General features: G+C 40.4%; 2 protein-coding genes across 5 annotated transcripts; both read right to left on the bottom strand.

Moving 5' to 3' along the window:
* Window positions 1-2,271: 2,271 nt before the first annotated feature.
* DNTTIP2 (deoxynucleotidyltransferase terminal interacting protein 2) lies at window positions 2,272-11,681 on the bottom strand. 2 transcript variants are annotated; one of them, XM_052801538.1, is made up of 8 exons: window positions 11,549-11,680; window positions 10,414-10,491; window positions 8,762-10,056; window positions 7,102-7,237; window positions 6,306-6,401; window positions 5,760-5,924; window positions 4,508-4,617; window positions 2,272-2,423 (listed from the first exon to the last, which is right to left on the bottom strand). In XM_052801538.1, the coding sequence occupies exons 1-8, from the start codon at window positions 11,654-11,656 to the stop codon at window positions 2,330-2,332; spliced, it is 2,082 nt and encodes a 693-aa protein (XP_052657498.1). In that variant the 5' UTR covers window positions 11,657-11,680; the 3' UTR covers window positions 2,272-2,329. The 2 variants fall into 2 exon arrangements, with proteins under 2 accessions (XP_052657498.1, XP_052657497.1); XM_052801537.1 differs by having other exon boundaries at window positions 8,762-10,491; window positions 11,549-11,681.
* Window positions 11,682-12,074: 393 nt separating this feature from the next.
* Window positions 12,075-24,672, bottom strand: GCLM (glutamate-cysteine ligase modifier subunit). 3 transcript variants are annotated; one of them, XM_052801553.1, is made up of 7 exons: window positions 24,500-24,672; window positions 21,444-21,509; window positions 19,648-19,732; window positions 18,821-18,892; window positions 17,366-17,568; window positions 16,022-16,136; window positions 12,075-14,290 (listed from the first exon to the last, which is right to left on the bottom strand). In XM_052801553.1, exons 1-7 carry the CDS (start codon window positions 24,617-24,619, stop codon window positions 14,121-14,123), a joined length of 831 nt encoding a protein of 276 aa, XP_052657513.1. In that variant the 5' UTR covers window positions 24,620-24,672; the 3' UTR covers window positions 12,075-14,120. The 3 variants fall into 3 exon arrangements, with proteins under 3 accessions (XP_052657513.1, XP_052657514.1, XP_052657515.1); XM_052801554.1 differs by having other exon boundaries at window positions 18,821-18,877; window positions 24,500-24,671; XM_052801555.1 differs by lacking the exon at window positions 24,500-24,672 and adding an exon at window positions 23,430-23,692.
* Between the last annotated feature and the right edge of the window lie 709 nt (window positions 24,673-25,381).

The raw sequence follows: 25,381 nt of genomic DNA, 5'->3' as shown, positions 1-25,381 counted from the left end.
ACTTGCAACTGATAGGCAAAGTTTCTCAAACAATGCTAGTGTTTCACAAAGAACTTTTTGATGTATTTGAGTATTTTCAGAGAAATCTGATAACCTGATAAGCTTAGGCAATCTCATGGTGGATTTTGTTTTTACTCCCTCCCCAGCAACTTAAACCTTATGTCTATTTCAATCAAATTTAACTGAGAGGTAGAGTCGTCCAAAATACTACCTGACTATGCTTTTATGAAAAGTGGTGGTTAAGAAAAGGTACACTAACTAGTGCCTTAACTAAAAGAGGCTGAAGCACAAGCTCAGGCAACAGCTGACTGGCAAGCTGGCAAACACAACCTGCAAGTACTACCCTGCAGCCCAGCAAACACTGTCCAGTACATGTCACCTCTTGTTCACACAGGAGAACACGGGCACTTGCTGGGCAGAGTGTGTGGCAAAACAGAAGATGTTAGAAAAACCAAAGGAAGGGAAAGGTTATAGAACATAAAACAAACTCCTCACTAGCTATGTTGTACATGAAGAAACTTCTGTAACTTCTGTTGAGCAGCCTGACCAACCAACACTGAGTTGCTGCTTGCTGTTTAACACCAAAGCTTGCATTTCTCTTTTAAGGTCTTTCAGGGTTGTACACTGCTTTTCCAATGTTGCACTTCAACATCCCAGGATGCAACAGAATGAAAACTATTGTGGTGCCTTGTTTTCTTTCCTCACTGTTCAGTATTAATTTTTTTATGCTTCCATGTCTCGTCCAGAGAACAAGACACCATAGTTGTTTTTATTGGCTTTGTTATCATTTACAGAGAATTGAGATACTAGCATAAATATAATTGCATTAGAATAGCATCTGCATGTTAGCTGAGACTTGGGGACAGGTGGTTCGAATTGTTTGTGTTTCTTACTTCCCAATGAATTCAGGTTACTTTGCACGCCATTCATCTCCAGGCAGTCAAGACTTTTTAAGGAATCTAGATTCCAGTCTGCCTCTAGTAGCAAAAAACCATTACGGTCAACTTCAGGGGAAAATTTCTTTCAAGCTTCAGCTGGTGATCAATATATACCATGATGCTCATTTCATTTTAGCTATTTCCAGCACAAATCCTTAAAAAACCCCAACTACTTCTCATTCTCAGCAGTAGAAAATTTCATGGTTGAACATTGGTCAAAAGCATACTGCTCATTTAAGATCTGCAACCTTCAAAATTCAGTGTTCATATGGTAAGAAAACAATCAACACTGCTGGTCCTCTGATAATCACTTCTATATCTGTCTCACCCAATCCACCTAAGATGATGTAGTGGCAGTTTCATTTCTTCTATTATCTGTCCCTTCTGCTACCTAAGGGCAGTAACTGAGTTACACTAATTGTAACAGCAATATAACAACCACGTCATTAAAAACCAAGCAAACACCACAACAGTTCCAACAATCACAAAAGGTTATGAACCGTCACTAAATGGGAACTGAGCTGATGCCATCTCTGGTTCTATAACTGTAGCAGAGGCCTTCCAAACTCACCCTATTCATTTACCTGAAGAACTATTCCAAGTCAGCTACCAGACCACAATCTGCACACTACACCCTAGATAATGGACCCCACTGTCAAGTTATCTTCAGAAAGATCATCAGACAATTACCAAATGATAAAAATTAATAATAGCAACATATGACTATTAAAATTTTATATATAAATAATACATATTTACATTATTTATTAAACAATAAGTAATTTATATCTTTACCATTTGTTTATATTTATTTATAAATTATATATATTATTTATATATTTTTAATATATATGTATTTTTTAAAGTATATGTGTATACACTAAATTCCAGGACATTCTCAATCCTATTATGGTCCGTATTGAAATAAACTCTTCATAACCAAACTATTTCTCAATACCTTCTATTACAGAATTGGCCAGCAGCACCTCTTGACAAGACATGGAAAAATTTGTTCTGGTACATAACGGGTGCCAAGGTGAATTACACACAACTTTAAACTGAACTTACTAATTCACTGATATAAAAACTGAAGCCTGAAAAGACCACAATCCAAGTTGGATTTTGTGCTCAGATTTAACAATAAGCTTTCATATCATTATCTTTTTACATAAACTTTAATTTAAATAAAAATTATTTTTAAAATCTAAATTATTTAGATACCTGATAATTTGATAAAGCTCCCTATCAAATTCTCACTGCAACAAATTCCCTAAACAGTAATTTGCACATGACCTGCAATCTTAAAAAAGAAAAAAACACCACAACCGAAGCATTCTGTAAAAAGTTTTATAACAAGTAAGTTGTTCCAGCTTGTTATTTTTCTTCAAGTCTTAATTGTGAAATTTCTTCTTCTTCCGATTCCTCTTCCCTGCTGCAAAAGCTGCTTTTTCACTCATGATCTCCTGATACTTCTTTTTATTATATCTGAACAAAATAGATAATTTGCTTTTAAGCATAGTAAACCAAAGTTCAGGAAAAGATAACATGGAAAGTACTCTACATACATAATTTGCCAAACTGAGTTCTCTCATGTTTTCCAAGTCAGATTTCTTTAATTTTATACACTTATGAGTAGGTAAAGGGAAATCAACACTTAGATTAATGATAAATGCAGGTAAATTTCTTTTTGGAAGTAAATTTGATTGAAGAATCATTAATTTTGGCATAACCAGGGGGTTCTTCACTGCACATGCAATCACATTTTGGACAGTTTGCTAAAACACTGCTATTGCTCACGGGAGGAAGGCTCATCAATTTTGACAATACTATGGACAAATTATACCCATTTTTATACTGTCTTCTCAGCAAACTCAAAGATAATCCACCTTACTCTACTCAAGATTGAAAACTGAGATGAGATTAACACTAAACAATGACCAGGATATACATACTGAATATGAGTTGCTAGCACCTCTAATAGAGATTCTTATGTACCTGCACCCATTACCACAACGGATCACTGCACGCTGAGCAGTACTGAGGCTTTTAATTGCAACACTGAAACCTGACAAATATCTGCACTAATGCTAAAGTATCTGGTTAAAGCCCTTAATTAGCCACAACATAAATTAACTGATCAAATTTCAAATACATTAATTTTTAAAAATAGCTTCTAATAAACACCTTGTAAATCGGGTCAAGCCAGAAAACTAGTTAAGAAATAGCTATACTAACTTGCCTTCCCAACATTAATAATTAATTTACAAGCCTGACATTAACCTTATAATCCCAAATCATGTACTACTTCCAAGAAAACATGTCATTATGTGAAAAAAGAAGTGCAGATTAACATCATGTAATAACCAATATCAAAATGGATCAACCAAGGGATCTACTCCAGAAATTGTAGGTTAGGCAGACATTAATTAATCCAATCATATTCTTCAAGTAAGACTTCTAGCACAATTTTGACTTCTCTGACAGGTGGCAGACTGACATAAAATGAAATCATACCAACTTTCACAGAATTACAGTCAGCACTTTTCTATCAATTATGCCAAGAAAAATTAATCAGTCTTTAAACAACAAAAAAAAGTGCATGCATAGGCATAAATCACTGTCCTGGTTTCAGCTGGGATAGAGTTAATTGTCTTCCTAGTAGCTGGTATAGTGCTATGTTTTGGGTTCAGTATGAGAAAAATATTGATAACACACTGACGTTTCTCAGTTGTTGCTAAGCGGTGTTTAGACTAAGTCAAGGATTTTTCAGCTTCTCATGCCCAGCCAGCAAGGAGGCTGGAGGGGCACAAGGAGCTGGGAGGGGACACAGCCAGGGCAGCTGACCCAAACTGGCCAAAAGGGTATTCCATACCATGTGATGTCATGCCCAGTATATAAACTGTGGGGAGTGGGGCTGGGAGGAATTGCCACTTGGGTACTAACTGGGCGTTGGTCGGCAGGTAGTGAGCAATTGCATTGTGCATCACTTGTATATCCCAATCCTTTTATTATTATTATAGACATTTAAATATTATTATCATTATTAGTTTCTTTCTTTCTGTTCTATTAAACTGTTCTTATCTCAACCCACGAGTTTTACTTTTTTCTCCCCCTGATTCTCTTCCCCATCCCACTGGGTGGTGGGGGAGTGAGTGAGCGGCTGCATGATGCTTAGTTGCTGGCTGGAGTTAAACCACGACACGCTCATGTAGAGCCCTCGGTTTTTAGTGTAAGCCTGTGGAGACACTTATTTTAGAAGTGAACCAGAATAGGGCTGATATGTTATCTCTTCAACGCTGACATTATTTTAAGAGCAGCTGCCAACAGAGATGACCCAAGTTGGATAAAACCCTTTTATGAAGATAAAATATGCTGTTTCAGTCTAATTATCCTGTCCCTTAGATCTTCTCAATGGCAATGCTGCTGAAGTGCTAAAACAGACTAAAAAGTTTTCTTTGAAGTATAAAAAAACCCATATAAGCTGAATAAAAGCAACAAAAAAAGTTATATAGTTAAAAGTACTCCTCCCTTACATCAGATATTAGAATTACAAAACTGTTTTTAAATACCTTCTAAACTCAGAATCCGCAAGCAGCTCTTCAACAATTGTTCTCTTCCTTTGTTTCTTAGGGATTCGACTATGGTAAAAGTCTATAGGAGAATCAACCACAGTTCCAACCTAGAAAACAGAAATGAAAACATTCTTACTGTACAGTAAGACGTTGATTATTTTGCCCCCTCCTTTTTATTTTAAATCCTCAGCAACAAGTGTAAAGACACCTACAGAGAAGATCAGAATGGTATCATAAGAAAGTGCAAAATATCAAAAGAATTAAGCCATGTATTGTATGCAGAGTCAGTTTTTGTCTCATTGTTTAGTGCACAGAGGAGGGCCTGAGCTTTAGGACTGTACAGTTTTCAACACTGGACTGCTGCATCAACACTTGTATTCATAAACAGTTCTTAACTTTTAAACATTTTCCCAAGGAGGGAAAGGAAACCCTTATGACCATCTTAACTCTGTCATTGTGGTGGTTTCACTAGATGGCTACATAGCAGTTAATCCAGCTCTAATACAAGAGCTTCACTCTGGAATGCATCACATTTTTCCAGCTGGCACTTTAGCCGGTTCTGATGATTCAGGTTAGTAGTGGAGATACATAGAGTACATGTTTCATGTAGTGAAAACAGACCTGCGCAGATCTCATTATGTGGAATACTTCCATCTAAGTTTTTCTATGCTGATAAACTTCAAAACGTACAAGACCCACCCTTTAGAGTGAAGTGGTAATGCTTTAAGAAATGAAAACAATTTATTCAAGCATGCTAACTATTCAAACAGGCCTAAGTAGATGGAAGCCTGTTCCTATAGTTTCTGCAGTAATTATTTTCTTTATGCAAACCACTTCAAAGCTGAGAGCTACAGCAGCAGAAATTCTGGCTGACCACAAAGCTAGCCGTCTCCATTCAAACTGTATTAGCTAGTAAGAAAATAAATGCTAGTTATTTTCTACGCACTTGTTAAAAAAGGCTAATACTTTAAAAAGGCAGTGAAGAACTAGGCCACTGAGGGTTCAAAATACAGATTAAGTCAGATGTTTGTTCACTACTATGAGATCAGCCAAAATTAAAAAGCCCCAGCATATATACGTATGTAATACAGAGTTAAGCAGTTGTAAACTGCAGCCAAGTAATCAAAACACTTTAATAATTAAGCTATGCAATTAAATCAACATAGAGGCTACCTACAAAATAGGCAGGGAATAAGAATAGCTGTTCAAAACTTCAGCAGTACAATGCCACCTTCTGCTGCTTCCTCACCTGGAAATACTTGGGTAGGCCATCTCTATCATTCTTCTTATAAAAATGCTTAGGGTCCAGTGAAGCTCTCATCTTCAAAACTTTAAGATCATTTTTCAGTTCACTTGTGATTTCTGGAGCTTTCATACCAAACCAACCGTCACCTGTTGTTTTCTCTCGCTCTGCCTAGGATGCAATACCAAGAATAATAAATATGCATTCAGCAACTAGGACAGCATAGACCAGGGAACTCTCCCCTCCAAAAGATGGGTAAAGCATTTAGAACATAACTCTGTACCTTTAAAAAGTGTATTCTATGACCCTTATAATAAGAAGGTCATCAGCACTGTTATTAATGACAGATTTGTACCATCTGAGCACATTATCTTTCACTTCACTGTCCTGGTGACTAAAAGGATGGCTTTTCACAGGATGGCTCAAGGAAGAAACTAAATTGCAGTTCATCACTCCACTTCCAGTGAGGCCTGTATATGCACACAGTCCCAGCACCGGGCTTTCTACCAAAGCTTGTTTTGTTATTGGAGGCATTATCAGCTCTTCACTTACCCTGCGCTGCTTCTTTAGCTGGTGAAGCGATTCCCTGAAGGGTGGGACACATTCCTTTTTTTCAAAATCTGGAGTTATTATACTCTTCTGCAAGAGCTGTAAGAATTTTTTTTAACGTTAGGCAGACATCTTGGTGATACAAATTTTACTGCTTAACCATAGTTACAGAACCTACTAAGGGAACCATGCAGAACCTAAGCAAGCATTGTAATACAATACTTGAGCTTCTTTGATCCACAATGAAAGTAGTAGGGATATTCAGATCAGAACTCTGGCCAACAACAGAAAGCAGCTGGCTAGCTCTGGAAGAAGTGGGACAGCAAATGCTCCAGAATAAAGAGGGCTACCATGGATGAGCCTAAGAAAACAGTCTCAACGAAAATAACACATTCCTTTTATCTCAAAGGGTGCTGCTGAAATAAAACTGCTAATTCTGTGTTAGGGAGAGTATAGACCTTTATTTACTGAAATTCATTCTTGCTATGGACTAAATATCTTGTTAGCAGACCTTCAGCTCGTGTACCATTAGGCAAAACTGCAGGCATAATCAACTTCATTTTATTTTACAAGATAATGCTGGTATTTGCACTGCTTTTCAGTTTCTGAAGTTATCACATATATTTAAATTCTTACCATTAAAACCAAACGTAAATCCACACTTCAGCCAAAAACAATGGAAGTTCTCAGCAAACCATAAAACAGGATACTTCTTTAAAAACAGGTAAACCAACCTTATTAAATTAACATCTTTGTGTTACAGTAGTTACAGGTAACTGCATAATTGTAAGCACATTACCTGGTCCTTCTTTTTCTCCTTCAGTTGTTTAATTACACTCGATCTAGGCTTCTGTTTTTTTGCATCAAAACTAATATATAAACCTCCAAGCTTCTTGATATTCAAACCAGGGTCTATGCTGCTGGAAAGATGTAAACTAAAAGAGAAATAGTTAATCATTAGAATATTGTGACAAGCATGCAGCTAAACCGTCTACTGTCCTCCAAGAAAGATAAACAGAAAAAATATTTTTCTTTTTCTTCCCACTTAGGTCCAGTTCTGCAATGATTTTAAGTCCCAGTATCTAGAAGAAATACCTAATTTAGAGGTGACAGAATATGGGGCCGGGGGGAAATCATGCCATTATATGAAGTGAGAGTTTATTAAAGAACAGTACCTGTGGAATCACTTCACAAATCTTTCATAGTAACTTTAATGCTGTATTCTTATCTTAGATATTACCATCTTCTATAAAATTGAATTCTTAATTCGCTTAACCTTGCCAAAAGAACTCATGACCAGCATCCTCCTTCTATACATTGAGAAGCTTGCTAGCTAAAGAGAAAAAAAAAACCCACAAAAGACAAACATATGGGTGGTAAAAATATTGTCAACTCTTAGTGAAAAGTGTGAAGAAGCTACAATACATCGTACGAATGTTTAAATCCTTGTCTGTATAACAGTGCTAGGAAGAATGTTATTAAACATTTCAAAGCTAGTAAGTTTCAGACATTTTTTTTTTCATTACTTCATTCAAGCAGCCAAAGGAATGTATCTGCAAACAATGTACGATGGCTGACTCAAAAGGAGGTTTTTGATTATAAGAATGCTTAATAGCTATAAAGTATTATGGAGAAATATGGTAATATCTAAAGAGGTACAACAGGTATTTATTGTAGCTTGAATGCTTATTAATACAAGCCCTTTACAACTTTCTACTGTTGTAACTAACCTGTGACTAATCTTCTATAAAGCCTTAACACCGAATGCTTGGCTAAGTTTTTGTAAGAATTCTGGCGTACCTGAAGGTTTTTAGAAGATTAAGACTTATTTATCCAACCTAAACAGAATATTATGCTTTAAACATATGAAGCATATAAAGGGATTCTAGGAGGAGTTGGACTACAAGAGCTCAACAGGTCTCATCCAACCTAAATTACTCTATGATTGTATGCTGGGCTGATTTCACTTGGAAGTGTCACCATCCCACAGCACAAGAACTGAAAACATAGAAGTATACGCAACTGTTTAGGATTAAAAAGCACGATCTAATTAGTCAATGTGTAAGGAATTTACTGGACTTTTTGTTATTTATATCCAAAGTAAAAAATCAAAAATTAAGAACACTGTGACCTGAATAAGCAATTAAGCCAGCCTGACCAGTTTAAGCCAGTTTCACATTTTGTTTTTTAAGCCAAACACATACAAGGCTTCCAGATGCCTAAATATTTCAGAGAGTTCTGTTATGCTATTTACAAAATTGAAAAATCCCCAAACCCTCAATTTATGGACTGTATTTGTATTTTATAATCGGTGCAACCCTGCCTTCCACGTCAATATGACTTACATGGTAAGACTACTCCCTCATTTATTCCACATCATTTAGCACTTAATGTACATATCCCATGCATATGCTTGAATGAAATGCAGATTCTTTAGATATTCCCAGAAAGATACTTACATGTCAATCTTATTTTTCAACAAGTCATCATCTTCATCTTTCTCATCTTCATCTATCAATTCCTCTTCAGCCTCTTCCAGATCTGAGGATTCTTCACCTTTCTCACTTCCTTCATGCTTACTTTCAGCATCACTATTCTGGTCTACCTGATCTAGGTAATACTTTTGGCTGGAACTCATACCAGGCTCAGTATCAATTACAAAAAGCCCCTCAGCATGCAGTGAACTGTTTTTTAAAGATTCATTGAGGGACGGAGTCCTCTCATCTGCCTCTTTGTAACACAGATTCTCTTCAACTGTATCAACGTCTTCCACATCACTGTTTTCAGATTTATCACTTTCATCTTTGCTCAGAAACAATGCAACAGAATCGTTTCCACTGCTGGATCTTTCACTGCTGTGGTATACAGATTCAGCATATTCTCCTGTTTGGTCTTCACCACTGTCCACACCAATTTCAAGCATCCTGCATCTACCAACACTATCAGTTCTTTGTGCAACCGCTATGTCCTTTTGTGGGCTGCTCACTGCACTAGCTTGCTCAACCTTTCTTAATTTATCAGCATGGGTGAAAGACTGCTGTGCATCTGCTCTTTTGCATTCAGGAATATTTTTACTTTCATTTGGTGTTATTTGCCCTTGGGATTCTAAAAATTGTTTGGGACTCATGCAATCAGTCAAAGAAAGATCCATACACTCCAATTTCCCCTTCCTCACGAGTATTTTGCTGTGTTCTTCTTGTATTTGGCTACATGCTTCCTCTGAATCATCTACCCCAACAGACTCTGTATTTTTTATGGCTTTTTTTCCAGGCAATTCAGTGTTACTTTGTTTCATTTTTGTAAGACCGCTGGGTGTCACATCACTCAAAACCTCTTCTTTCATGTCTTCACTCTGGGTGGTAATGGCAGGTTCAGAAGAACATTTACTTTTAGGTGAACTGGGTTCTTTACTATCCTCAGTGACAGAGGAAGCATCTTCTGCGTCAGAGACAAGTTCTGTAGCAGGTCTAGAATCAGAAATTATTACAGGCTCAGATTTAACGGTGTCCTCAATTAAGTTCTCATCTTCCGAAACAATTCTGTTTCCTTTCTCAGTCTGCTCAGTATTTTCTGCTTGTGATTTCATTTGCATGCTCCTAGTAATTCGTTTGGTAGTGATGGATGGTTCCATACGAGAACTTAAGCAGCATGGCTCTGCATCAGAAATATCTTCACTCTGAGCTTCATGAACTGCATCTGGCTGCAATTGCTTTTTGCTTTGCCTGCTTCTTGTAGTTCTGGTAACATTAGGCATCTGGGCACCAGAAACAGCAGAGGAACAAGACTCAGCTTCAGAGACATCATCTTCATCCAGAACCCTGCTTAACTTATTTAGAAAAGCTGTCTTGTCACGTCTTTTTTTGTCAGAAGAATCTGGTTGATAAGGAACTACAATTTGTCGTCGTCTTGTTACTCTTACAAACAAAGGTGTCTGAAGACCAGACACAGATTCTGTTTCTGACACATTCCCATCAGCTTGCGGTTCAGCAACTGACAGTGCTGAATGAACAGTTGTGTTCTCATTTCTAGTAATTTGCATGTCTAAGCTATCACTGACATCTGACTTTGTTTCTGCAAGTTCCAACTCTTCAAACTGAGATTCCTGAATTACCTCTGGATTATGAATTGATTTAGTTCTTCTTCTAGTCATCCTCATAGACACAGGAGTACTAATTTCAGCGGATGCCATCTAGAAAAGGAGTAGGAAAAAAGCGTGCTATTGAAGGTGAAATAACCCCATAAAAAGGATGCTATACAAATCACTAACAATTTTTTAAACAAGTCTACTAAAGCTGACAACACATTACATGTCTCTGTGTAGCCCTGTCTACGTGGAGGAAGCGTTAACAAACCATCCCTTGCTTATCTTCTTGTCTTCTGTCTTTTGGTCAAGGCAGGAGAAGAAACACACACATACAAACAAACACAAGCAGATATCTTCTAATTCTAAAAAGTTATAGCAAGCTGTCATGGGAAGCAAATGCAGAAGTGATGTTCAGAAACATTCAAAGATTTGCTCAACAATAAAACACTGAAGCCTAGCAACTGGCAGACCGTGCTCCAAAATGGTTTCCATAAGCAATTTTAGCCCTTTTAGGAACAGACTGGCCTTACAGCAACCGCAACACTAGGTATAATCTGCTCCTTTAACGATGCTTGTAAGTCACCTGGAAGGCCATTCGAAATTTTGGAAAGAAAAAACACTCTGCAACAGCAGGGTCTTCCCAAAACACAGAACAATGTTGGATCAACATAAACCGTGCTACCTAAACCATCGGTATTTACGCGAGTGTTTGCATGTGTAGTGGAAAAGCCACAGATAAATGCCAAAATAACTGCAGTGCAAAGACACACCAAAAAAAAACCCAAACCAAACCCTCCCTTTTAACATTAAATGGCTTAACAACCTACAGCGGCGACAAGCCCCGACAGGGGAAGGCGGCGGCCGGGCCAGCCGGGGAGCGCCGCGCAGGCCGGGCTGCGGCAGGGAGCCGCTGCCGCAAGGGCGGGGAGGCGCGGCGGGCGGGCACACTGCTGCCCCGCCCCGCCGCCGCTCGCTGCCCCCCGCTCCAGGCTACACGGCCGCCACCACGCAGCCCCGGGGAGCCGGCGGGCTCCACCGCCCGCCCGCGGCGCGGCCGCGCGCGCGTGCGAAGATGGCTGCCGCAGCGCCGCCGCCGCCGCCGCCGCCTCACACCGCGGGTGGCGTCCGGCTGCCCGCCCCCGCCCCCCCCGGCTCCTCTCACCTCCGCCGCGGCGGCGGACTCGGGGCCGGAGGCGGCGCCGCCGCCGCCTCCCCCGGCCCGCGCCCCCTGCTCCCTGCGCCGCGCCGCCGCCCGCCTGGTGGCCACCATCTTGTCAGGCGCGGCGTGCCGGCCCCCGCCTTCCGGCGGCGCAGGGGGCGGGAGCGCGGCCGCCTCCGCCCCGCCCCGCGCGGGAGGGGAGCGAGGCCGTGCCCGCCCCCGCCGGGTCGTACCGTCCGAGCGCGGGCGGGCCGCGGCTCCGCCGGCGCCGAGGAGAAGCGAGCGGCGCGCCCCGGCGCGGCGTGTCGGCCTCGGACCGAAAAGCACTGCGGCAAGGGCAGCGCGGCGCGCCGCAGGGAGCGGGCGCTCGCGGGTGGGGGAGAGGGTTACGGCTGCCAGGAGGGGATGAAGTCCCAGAGCGCAGGGCACTCGAGAGCGTTTTATGACAAAGTGTAAAATACCATTGATGACAGTGCAAAATACTGTTACTGAGATAATGAGCATTCATACAAGGCACAGATTAAAAGCCTACGAGAATTTCAACTTTTAATTCAAACTCTCAAGTTTCTTAGGGAAGGAATCCCATCTCTCCCACTTTGATGCGAAACAAATTAATGAAATAACCTGATAAAACGTTACACTACTAGTGACTCCAGAAAAATAAGATTAGCATGTCTTAAAGGGTACTCTTCTACAGCAAGCCAACTGTTAACAGTTTACAGAAAGGAAATAAATAATTATCCCATTAGAGCAGCCTATACAGTGTTCTAGCACAATTCTTGTTCTGTAGCATTTCAATTTATAAAACAGAGCACACACACGAGTCTAATACAATACAGATCATCAACAGCCAAACACAGAGACAGAATTTACAGACAGTGGTTAATCATCATCAGCACACAACTCAAAGCTGGTAGGAAAGTTTGAAATTAAACTCATGTAGTTCTGAAACTCTGATACACACTGACCGACCCGACATTAAAAAAAGACTACATTTTGATTAGGAGAAAAAAATTCAAACTTTTATTGATGCACTACTAGTTCCAGTTCCCCCATCTAATTTATCAAAAGAACTGAAGAAGTCCAGGACAATCTCCCAGTATTTGCCACCTACAGATAAGATATTTGAGGACTCAAATGGTGTCTTGAAAAAGATTAATCTTTTAACTTAGTGGGATGGATTATAGGAAGCTGGCACTCTAGACGCTACCTACGGGCATTCAATTTCCACTAGCTGCCTACATGACAGCATTTGAAAGATGTTGGCAGAAATTCATTCCCTTCCAGTCCAAATCTCAAAACATGTACAAGTTAATGAGTACTACTAGTACGAAGTCCTGCTCCTGCCTGAAATCAAAAGGAAAATGAGTATTTTAGACACTCAGTATCAAGCTCCTGCTGAACAACTTTTGCTATCTGTTCTGATTTAAAGGCCAAGGAAATGAAAAGGTCTTTTCGACAGAAAGAGTACATTAAACCAGAAGCCTTGCCTTAGCTGCAACAATCTCTCTAGGATTCAAAAGCCAGTGCACTAAGCTACTGCCGAACAGAAATATACCTAACTTCAAGCTAACCCTTGCTCGCATCATTTCTGAATGGCACTCAAGCAACAAAGTTTCCTAGGCAACCCCAAAAGAAGTCATCCATTTTACACAATCCTATAGTGAACAGCTTCAACATTTACTATCTGTTCTGACTTGGCTGATTCTGATTGCGTAGTGCATAAGTATCAAAAAAACCAAGCCACAGTTGAAAAGACAGGCACAATTCAATATTTGATTAACAAATTTTTTCATCACTTGTTTTCAATTCTTATTTTAAACATTCACACAATAATACATCTTCTATTTCAAACAGTAAAGATGCCATCACACTTGTGAAAACACTAAACAAAGCATACTGAGGCACAAAGAAGCCAGAAGGAATTCAAGTAACAGTCGGAAAGTAATTTGGAAGATGCATTTTTTTCTAAATCATGGAGGTCTTTTACACTGTATTAAAAATAAACCAATTTTCCCATCCACACAAATTAAACAGCTGACTTGCCTATATATACATACCAAGTAATGAGATACCAGTTGAATTTTTTGGGGTAATTTTTCATAAAAGATGACAATTTTCTATAAAAACTAGTCCTCAAATGCTTGAAATCTATGTACCTACCAGATAAGTAACTCTTTTTTTAAGAGAAATTAATTTGTTTTAAAAATAAAAATATATAAGTTTCTCTATACTACCTCATGGCAGCTAAAATATAATGATAATTTTACAGTGAACTGGTCATACAAAGAAAAATACTTTAAACTGTTTCTCTATAGATAATTTCAATTAAAAACAACAAAACCAAAATATTTCATATTTTAAATTAACTGGTCAGTAGGTTAAGAAAGAAAAATAGTGTTAGAACACTGCAGACACTCCTGCTGACATCACACTGAATAATTACAACTTTTGGTCTTTTTTACAACTGCTGTAAAAGTGTTTCTATAAAAAAAGCAATGTTCCCCCCCATCCCCAAGAAATTAAAACAGTAAGCCATTTAAAAAAAAAAAAAAAAAAAGAAAAAGAAAGTGTTTTAAGAGGCATTTCTTTTAGCTTGCATGATATAGCCTTTGGACTTGATAATTCCTCTGCTTTTAACAATGACTGAATACCGGAGAAGCCATAAAGGAATCCACTCGTGTGCTTTCGCGTTCTGGATGCTTTCCTGAAGAACTTCTTGGAAACTTGCTTCACAAAGTAATTCTGAAGTTAAAAAAGGATATTCATGCTTTAAATAATGTCACGTAAACAGCCGCAGAAAGCAACACTTTCCTACAGTCAAAAATCCTAAGCAGTGCCAGATACTCCACAGATGCACTCTTCCAGAACGCACATAGGGTGAAAGCAGCTGAATATTACAGAAGAAGTCTTCAGGACACCTTTTTTGCAACATTGAGTATTTCCCACAAAACTAATTAACTGAGATTTCTACAATACAAATGGAGATGATCAGCAGAGCCATTAGCAGGAAAAAATGACAATTAAATTTGAGAAGATAGCTAGACAAGCCAGGGGTGTGTAAAGCATAATGCTGAAATCAGCGAAGTACTGAGCATTCTCAGTTACCTCTGCAGTCACTGGAAGCTCAACATTTATAGCATCTCCCGTAACTGGGCTCATAATAACCACAGGCCCAGAAAGCATTAAGAAAAATGGGCTTGAATGCCACAAAGCAGAAAAGGCAGGCAAGTACAAATCCTCCTAGTTTCCTCTGGAAATTCAGTCAAGGGAACAATCTCTTAGATGAAGAGTGTTCCCTAAAGAGAGTCTCAATACTCTTCAGCTGACCATTACAGAAAAGTTAAGCTTAGCAAACAATGCATAAAGGAATCACTACTTGCTTTGTTTTCTATCCACATCCTCCTCCTCTTCATTTCATGATTCCTGATAGAGAGTATTTATTAAATTGCAAGTTGCACTTTGGACTTCACAGGACATGGAAACTGTCAGATTGAATGGCAGTTCATCTTGCATGCTGCCAGAGCAGTGCTGGTACATGCTCAAGCACTGATGAAATTCATCAGTTGCAACAGTGGTACTATAAAGCACATACTTCATAAATAACATTTCATATACTTTTTTCTTTGGGGGGAGGGGGAGAATGGGAAGAAAGGGGAAGGAAGGAAAAGTATGATCATCATGAATAGTTGGTCATAAGGAAGAATGTAGGGAAGGAATGAACTAAATATTGTTTAAGACTTCTCGCTTACAATTCCAGCAAGATATTTAAGGCATCGTTATAGTGAAGAAGATTAGATGATATTGGAGAGAAACTAATATCCCAGAATATTCTAGGGAGCTAGTAACAGAGTTCTAGAGTCTAAAGGAAAGCCTCTAAGTCCTTCAATCATTTAGTAAATGAATCACTGCACAAAACAGGTAAAGAATTTGCACCAACTCTTTTTGTAATAATGTTATTTTAAGAAGTCACTACTTTGAAAGAATCCTGCTTAACATGTAGTGATTTTACATGTCTAACATTACCAAACTACTCAAAAAAAAAAAATCAACTGACCATCAACATTTCTATGCAAGCTATTTCACAGACAAGTTCCAGGAAAGTGGATTTTCATTTGTCATTTACTGGCCTTCAGCAATACAACTGCCATTTCATTTTGTTTTGTGGAAATAAGCTATTTTTTGAACATATGTAGTACAAATATCTCAGTAGTTTGTTCTTCTATTTACTTTATTTTCTCTAATTAAAACGATTTCAAGAAACTATCCAAGGCTACAAGATTGCCTTTTTTGCCCCCTTCCTTGAAAAAGAAGAAAACTTAAAATAGAAATATTTTATAGAGGAGAAACTTTTAGAATTCTTTGTTCAGGATTCAAATGTAATGAACTTTGAAGTTCAGAGAAATATTATTCCTGATTTTGTACCGAATAAATGCATTTAGAAGTCTTCTGTTCACTAATCTGGGAAAGCCTTACCTTTTGGGTCATTGTGAGTTAACAGCTGTATGTCAAACTCTTTTGCAAATGCTGTGAGATCAGGTGGCATCACACAACAGGAGGCTAGGTTCACCTGATTACTACTTGGTTTCACCTGAAAATAGCAGAATAATTTTATAAGAAAAAATATTAATGTACTTATTTTAGTTTTTTCCTCCATACCCTCTATTAGAACAGAAATTTTGCTTTGAACAGTTTGCCTTTGACCATTGTTTTAAGGTATGAACAAGGCTAATTTAATTCTGCATGATGCTGAACAGGCAACTCCTACATCTGCAATTTCCTGCAGCACAGAGCCCAAAACAAATAGGATCTAACTTCAGGTGCTGCCACAGCAAGTTGAGTACTAACCCATTCCAGCTTCCTGTCTGCTGTGCTCCCTAAACAGCAGCAGTTCCCCCCCCCCCCCCAAGTAAAACCATTATAGGGGCATTAGTTTGAAAAAGACTTCAAATAAAAAATCCAGACAATTTTTTGTAAAGGATATATAATTTGCTGTCTTCCATGCCTTCAGATAAGTGTCTAAATCAGATTAAGTTAAAAAGGATGCTCTTCCACTGACTCTTTCTCTGCTCATCACAAACTGCATTCATGATCACCATGCAGGTGGTCATTAATCCCCTCAATTATCCTCTCAGTATACACAAAACAGCAAGGAGCACAAATCAGGACTCTCAGCAGGACCTCTTATGCAGATACACTATGTTCACATACCACAGAAGAAATGTTGTAAAAGGAGTATTGAAAGAACTAATAAGGAAACAGTAAATCCACAAGCTTACATGAGCATGGGCACATACTAGTACAGACCTCCATCACTCAAATGTTAAGAGGCAATTAGTCACATTGGACAACAAAGTATTGTGCCACTTCATTCACGGTCTGTCTTCCTCTTTACATTTAAGCTTAGCATTCAAGCAGCATTTTTCCAAGGGGAAATCCCTCCATTCATAACACAGCTTAAAGTGAAAACAGCTGTTTTCAGAGTCACTGGAATAAATTTGAAGGTTTAAGAGTACTGTTAATACTCCTTCCTAAAATATAAAGGCACTCAAAACTCAAACCTTCAGTACTTCAAGGAACCTGCTACTGAACAGACCTGTGGTTTCCAGCTTTTGCTGGTCTGTACATAAGCATGCTGAAAAAGCGAGTCACACTTTGAGCCTCCCCCACCTTGAACAACATGGCGACCATCCACAAGATGCTGAAAATAACAGGGCTAATTAATATTTTATGTATAAACCCATCTATATCAGTGTGGCAGCCAACAAAACAACAGTTGCTCTGTCCTAGAAATACTACAAGTAGGAAGTTTGTTCTCACCTGTGCCCACAGATACAGCTGCTCTAACAGTGTTTTATCTAGGTCAGAGGTACCTATGGCAGCAATCTTTTTGTTTTGAACTAGATTTTCAAGTTCTTGCCAATAAGGTTGCAAATACTCCAAGGAGAGGCTAGTTCCATCTTCAACAGGAGGTGGGGCAATAATGACTGAGTCTAACTGAGCAACTCCAAGGGCATGACACGCTGAGGAAAAAGAACAGAGACACTGCAAAATCTTTTGTAAGATACAAACATAAACAGCATGACTCTTCAAATTCAGCAAAACCCACACATTCTGCTTCACTCTGCTAGTTTCCCATTCACTGTTTGAAATTGAGTGTGTCAGTTTTTAGCAAACCATCAAACATACAGCTGAAGGCCAAGTTACAACTGTAGGTCTCGGGGAAAAAAAAAACCCCAAGCAAACAAAAACCCCACCACCAAAGTGTGACGCTTTTTTCTCCTTTTCAATGTTAAAACTGAATTTTTCTCTAGAGACAGTGGTGACATACAATTCTTGATTCCTTCACTCTCAATTTCTTCCAAAATTTGTAACTTTCACTCCGAACTATAACTCAAGTACAGGGCATGGACTAGGAGAATTATTTGATATATGTGAGGAGTGAGACTAAAAGCACACCAAATATGGAGATTTAAATTGCCAGAGAGAAGTAGCAAGTCTTGGAGTATCACTGAGCTTTAGGAAAGATGCAAGTCATGAGGCTTCCTCTTCACAACAAAAAGAATAAAACTAAGTAGCTAAATAAATTATTTCCTCCTGGAACAGGATTCTATCAACGTAATTTTAACAAATGGTACTACAATTTACAATGAAGAGGCTATTAACTGGGGTATCAACAGAAAAGAATGATATCTGACACTTTGATCTTTGGTAACCCCTTATGCCCAACAATATTCCAAAGTGGTAAAGTTCACTGCTGCTCACAATTACTGCTACCTTAGGCTAACAAAACTTATGTATCAGTACAGCCATTGTATTGTATTTTCAAGGAGACTTTATTTCATCAGCTGCTTGCAGCACTGTTTTATTTCCTAAATAATCTCTGGAATACTGCACAGTTAGCAGCGAAGTTCATATTAAAAACAACTGGTGACTAACAACAACTGGTAAGAACTACTGTATCACTGTTACTAAAACATCACATGCTATTCACTTTTTAACAAGCTTTGTCTGAAACAATAAAAACTTGCTCCTGCTTGGAGCAAGGAATCAGATTTGAGTTTTTGGACCCAAGGTTACAATGATCCACATTTAATAAGTTTACTGACTGAACCAACATGTAACTAGACTTGACAACCTAAGTCTTTCTTAATAGGAAAACAGGATATACTTGTGACAGTCACTACATACACCTCTTAGATGGAAAAGGTTCTAATTTTATTTCTAAATACTGAAGTAAAGAAACCCTACCAGAAGTTTGAGTTTCACACTTACCCAGGTCAACTGCATCTCTGATCGATGAAGAGTTTGATCCAATGATGAAGAGTTTTGCTATTTTCGAAGAAACTGAAAATCAATAACTAAACAAGCCAGCTATTACTAAATATATAGCTATTTACTTTTGCTATATACACTACTTATGAGTTCTTGGGTAAAGGGTTCTTAGAATATACACCAATTACTTAAAAAATTGGAAAAAAACAACCTTCTGAAAGGTGACTCCCAATAAAGACACTGTTCTCTTAAATGTCAAAGCTGTTGTGCAGTCTCAGAACAAGAAATCCAGTTAGATGATCTAATAAGCTGTAAAGCTAGGACTTAAGCATCAAGACACTAAGCAATAACCGTAACAACCTGTATAAAAACCCCGAATATAATAGTACAAACAGACCTCTTCACAACTTACTGAGACTGAAAATGTACTAGTGTTAGTTTGGACTGCCTCCTTCAAGTTCATCATATTCAACCTGGAAAAATTATGCAAATAAATGTGCTTCCAATGCTATTTCTTAATTGCAGTATTATCTGTAATATTTTGCTTCAGAAAAGCCAAAGATTCACAAAATACATTTAAAATGTCTTGAGGGGATGTAAGTTTAACTAGAAAAATGCCGAGCTGCTTTAAAACCTGAAATATGAATACAAGTCTTTCTTACCCAACTTCTCGATTACCCACAGTATGACAGTGTGCACTGATGTCATTTGACTTTGCAATTACAAAAAAAAAACATGGTGGAAAAAAAAAATACATATATGAACATCCTATTAATGACTCCATACTAAATATTTTTATGCCAGCAGATTTTTTACTATGTTCTTACCTGATACTTTCAACTCATCCCTTTCTTCAGGATTTATTTTTTCTATAGCTTGAGCTACAGTACATTCCAGAACCTCCAATATTTCCTGTAGTAAGTACATGAGACTTAGGAACAACTTGCCAAGAGGAGACAGTAAGTTCCTGAAGAATGTTTTTAAGCAATTTAAAAAAAACCCAAAACTTACAACAGAAACAAAAAATAGTACAAAAGTGCAATGATAGAAAGAAAGTAACCCAATGCTTCTTGATCTCCAAGGGTAGGTCAGGAAAATGAAGCTATATGAAAGGCCCTATATGCCCCTAATATAAAATATAGAAACTACTGGTAAGAATTACTGGAATAAGATTTAGTAGTGTTCTGATTTTCTGGTGTAAACAGATCACTGTGCCAACTCAAAATGCCTTGCTTTAAAAAAAAACCCCATGACCAACTGAAAAAAACCCATGATCAGAATTAGGGGGTTTCGGTGTTGGGTGTGAACATCTTTGCATGAAAGTATCTTGTAATTCAGTGAAGCCTATGAAAAGCCTACAGTGAAAATGCTGTAAAATACAGATTTAAAACAGTAATTTTGAAACTAAAAATTAGGAAAATTTCAGAGGCTTCACCCTCTGACCTCATTTAAGACTAGGCTGCCATCTCATGTCAGCTGGCACAAGCTGACTTTAAGTCTTTACCTACATGAGATTTTTGTACTGTACACACACACCCCACCCCCCAACCAAGAACTCTGTGGTAATTTTTGCCACCCTACCAAAAAATCCTCAAGCAAGTCTTCGAGTTATTCCATAGAGTCAGCATTTTAAACAAAAGTTAACTTTTTTTTAATTACTGGAAACCAATATAATTTATAAAAGAATTTGGAATTATGCAGTTAACATGTTTTGACAGTAAAACTGAGCTTACCCTAAATAATTAACTTTAAATGGATCACTACATCTTAGAGGCAAATGTTTATTTATGTTCTCTTCTTGAGCAATCATTAGATCTTCCACAAATCATTCAGCACTAACTGCCTCACCACACTCCAGTGTGGAATGCAGCAATGTGCAGTTGATGCCACCATTACACAAGAACTGGTAACAAAACCCAAAGAAACGGTCATGAAAGTTTTTCTCATTTTTTGGTGTGGGTTTTTTTTTAAATGAAACATGCTAATATTTCACAGAGCAAATAATGTATTTAGTGGGAACCTGTTACTGTTTCACTGAATTTCAGAAGCAACTGTGAAAGAAGAGCAGGCAAATACACCGAGATCTTGATGTCAGATGCCCAGGACTGTGGTTTTAAGAATTATGTGGAAGTCCTTAGCTCTTAAGGGAAAAATTGCCACTTCTGCATCTTCAGAAATATTTCTGAGACAACCAAGGCTACGCTTCAGAGTTTCCCTCCAAACAGGACAATCTTTAGCTATCTAGTTTATCATCTACATAGTTTAGATAATTCTCCATTGAGTTTTTACAAGCATGCCAGCAAACTTCTAAGTTACACAGATGATTTTTTTTTTTTGTGATTTCCCCAACAATTAACTCGAAATCTTACAGACCAGGACTTTTATTTTGCTAAGAATTGTCTTACTTGCCATCAACAGGATTCTTTACTTTGGTATTTCTTAACCTTTCCAAATTTACTAAATATAAAAAAAAAAGGGGGTGCGTGTGAGAAATACTCTTTCAAGATATCTGGAGCTGCAGATACTTTTACAGAAATTTAATAGATTCATTTATATTTTAAAAGGTGTAACCAACTACATATTTCTCTGTTTTCATGTGTAACATGCATAATACCTCTCCCACCTGATTTAGGTCTTGTCCAATCTTTGAGCTCCATTCAGTCAGCGTTTTCTGAATGCAGTCCCGCACCTACAAAATATTTTTTCATATTGAAGTGTAGGTATGTTACAGCTGCACAGAAATACAATGATTCATAGGTGTGTAGACTGAGCAGATGAACTAATGACACAATTCCTTCAACCACAGAAGATTCTTCCTTCATAGCTTCCACCTGAAACTTGTTCGAACTAGTTTACTTAGGTATTTTCCTCTCCTGTTTCACAAAGAGTTTTAGCAGTAACACAAGTACTGTATTTCATTTATTTCTCAGACCAATGCCATCTTTAAAGGAAAGAACAATACTAAGCAAGCAAGAACGAGGGGGTGGGGTGGGTTGGTTTTTTTGTTTGCTTTGGTTTGGGGTTTTTTTGCATAGAGATTCTTAAGTTACAATGTACTCAGATAATAGCATACATGCTGTGACATTGTTAGAAATGAGACTTTACAATCAATCACTAAATACTCATTATATTAAATACTTCTCTTTCCAAGATGCATCTGATCCTTTTCATTTACTGCCTACCTATTCCACTGTGCCAAACCACTAATGCTTTTAAGTCTTTCATAACTGAAAGGGGAACCTTCCGATTCTACCCCACACTTGCATTTTTCCTGCATCCACAGATGCAAAATTAACTTGACTAGGATTCTGATCATGGATTTTCTTGAACAGAGTAAGGCATAACTATTAAGTCTAAATCAGCTAATTAACTGCATATTGTACCAGTGCTTCAGCTGTACCAATGCTCTAGCTTCCCTCTGATACATCTCAGGAGTTGTTACTCTGCAGGCTAAGGAAATGTACTGTCAAGACTGCTATCTGCCACAGGTAGGACCACTTTAATGAGCTGCTGCTTTACTTCACTTTTAGCAATATATTTTACAATTATGCAGGTACCTACTTTTTGTATTAAATAGCAGTTTCCTGTGACACCTAACATTAATTCAGAGAGCTCATAATACCATGCACAAACTATAAGCCAACCTCCCTACTAGAAATGGCTATCACAAAGTTTAAGACATAATACAGTAATAATACTTTGTGAGTGCAAATTCTATACCTTCTTTCCCAATCATTTACAATGGCATGAAAAAAATAACTGAGTCAAAAGGCAAGAATTGACTCCCCCCCCCCCCAATAGCTATCCACAATGCTGGAACTCTTTAGCCTATTTTGATGCAACTTTTAATGTTATTTTTTCCTTTCTGAGGGAAAGTGAGACAGTGCTAAATATGTATATTCTATATATTGCTACTTTGCAGCTGTTACACTTTGTATTTCTACTGCAGTTTGTATGCACAAGCCTCTGTCTCCAAAGCACACCATTCCCCTGCCCTCAACACATGTGAAAAGCACAGTGTATCTGACTGCTTGGATCAGCTTTTCCAAACAGAGCTACATTCCCAAACTCCTAACATTAGGGTTCACAGTTTGCAAAATTTTAGCTTACATTCTGCCACGGAGAACTAAGCACACACTAAGTACACCAAACAAGAGTTAAAAGCCAATTTATTTCTGATAATTAATGCCAATTATTTGCTTTTGGAATTCCAGCAACTCTGGAAAGCAGGCAGCCTTATGTTTAAATGCAGATTTCCCTGTAAATAGAAGAATTTAAATACCTTAACTGATTAGTTATGCACACTGGCCACTCTTAAAAACAACCCTCCAGAAACTACTCACGCAAGGGTGGCCATTACAATACAGCTATCTCTTCGCTACAGAATCTAGCCCCATTTCACAGATCACAGAATGTTGTAATAAGCAACCAGGCCAAATAAAAAAAGTTAATACCACACGACAAGTAAATAAAAGTATGATGAATTCTTCCTTCTCGTTACATCATCCTCCCAGTCACCAAGTTTTAGATTTTCAGTAGTGCCACTACATAGCAATAATCAGCCAAACGCATAGCTCTTCTCATTATTAAATGACTGTTTTCAGCTTACCATGTCATGAGAAGACAGTAAATACAGCAGTTCTGAAGTTCATGGCCACAGGATCTCCAGGAATTTTATCAGGACTATTCTAAGTGTTGACACATACTGCTAAAGGTAATAGTTTTAAAGTGATGATTTAAAAGTTCTTTCAACTTTTTAAAAAAGAATGACAGCTACACTCTTTAAAGAAGACAGCAATGGCTAATTTTCCTGAGACCTGTCACCACCAAGAAGTTACATTAATTTCAGGTTAGAAAAGAGAGTTTTCATCACTTGTAACGCAAGCTCAGACCTACTCATACCGTTCTTTTGCTCAAGAGGTATCAGGGATCTGCGTTGCCGTTACAAACAGTACTTCGACTTGTAAGCGTTTTCAGCCTTCATCCCCCGAGAGCAGAAACGCGGTCCGGCTCCTTCCGAAAGAGACTCGGACACAGCAAAGTGCTGCCGGGGGCGTGGGGGGCTCCTCTGCGCTGTCGCTAGCGCGGGTTGCCCTGGCCGTCTCCCCGCTCCCCAGCACGGCCAGCCGGCCGGCTTCCCTCCCCACGCAGCCCGCCGCCAGGCCGACGGTTGGCGGCGGCCAGGCCAGCCCCGCGGTGCCGCTCCGCGGACTGGACCGGCCCGACCGACTTCCCAACGGGCCAGAACACCCGAAAGAAACAACAACAACAAAAGCCCGTGTCGCCGTTCCCACCCCGCACCTCGCGAGCGGTACGGCCGCGGGCGCACACAGCGCGCGCGGAGGGCGGGCGCCTCCGAGGCGGTCGTCAGGGAGATTAAACCGTTCTCCCCTCGGTGACGGACGGACACCAGGCCGGGCTGCGCAGCGCCAGAAGAACAAGCCCGCCTCCGGGCAACGTCTCGATCGCCCGGACGTCCCCGCTCCCGCCGGCGGCGGGGACGGGGTAACCCGGCGCTCCTCCGGGCGCCGCAGCGGCCGCTCGGCTTTGGCACGGCCCACCCCACCCCGGCCCCCCCCCGCCGCGCAGGCGCCCGCCGCAGCCCGGCCCCCGCCTCAGGGCGAGCGCCCGCCGCGGCGCCCCGAGCGGAAGCTCAGCGGGCCGCCCCGCTCCGCTTACCTCCTCGGCGGGGGTGGCCGGGCACTTCTTGCGCAGGCAGCCCCAGTTGAGGAGGTTGCCGGTCTGCAGGGTGAGGGCAGCCGCCCGCTCCACCAGGGCGCGGGCGCCCTCCGTCCCCATGGGAAAGCCGGGCGCTGCTGCTGCGGCGGCACCGGGCAGCACCGCGCCGTGACTCAGCACAAATAACGGCGCCCGGGGGGCGGGGGGGGATGCTTTGTAACCGTCCCCGGTCACATGGCACGAGGACAATGGGCGGCGGGGCGGGCCCAGCGTGGGAAGGATCGCACCAGCCCGGCAGCGCCAGCGCCGCCTCACCATCCTGCCACGCGCCTGCGCGCCGCCCCTCCCGAGGCGGTTGCCCTCACCGGGCAGCGCTCCCTGGGCGGCGGCCGCGGCGCCGCACGCGGGGCGGGGCCTTCCGAGCGCGGGGCGGGCCCTGCAGCGCGGCCGGTGCTGCCCCGCCCCGGGCGGGCCGTGGCGGCTGCTGAGCCGGGGTCCGTGTGTCGGTCCGGGGGGGGCCGGGCAGCGGACGCGGGAGCCGGCCCCGGCGTCGCGCCCTGAGGAGCGCCCGGGGTACACGTGGCTCTGCCGGGTGGAAGCGGCCCGGCGTTCGGTAACACCCTCACCCCCCCGCCCCTCCGCTTCGGCCCCTAGCGGCAGCCGGGGAACCCGCCCCGAGCCGCCTGCCGGGCCAGACAGGGCTCCGTGCCTGTGCCGGGCCCTGAGTCACTCTGGTGGGCTCGGTGTCATCACCTCCAAACATTACTTCGGTAGCTGCTCTGCAAAATTAATGAAGCCGTCTGACTTTTAGTCATGACGCTTTTAAGTCACAGATAGTCGTTGATGGATGCTGAGGTAGAAGGCCCCAAAAGGGCAACCAAA

This window comes from Harpia harpyja, chromosome 11 (assembly GCF_026419915.1).
Source record: "Harpia harpyja isolate bHarHar1 chromosome 11, bHarHar1 primary haplotype, whole genome shotgun sequence".
NCBI classification, from domain to species: Eukaryota; Metazoa; Chordata; class Aves; order Accipitriformes; family Accipitridae; genus Harpia; species Harpia harpyja.
Note: the sequence above shows the minus strand (reverse complement) of the source record. Positions and strands in the feature narration are given on the sequence as shown.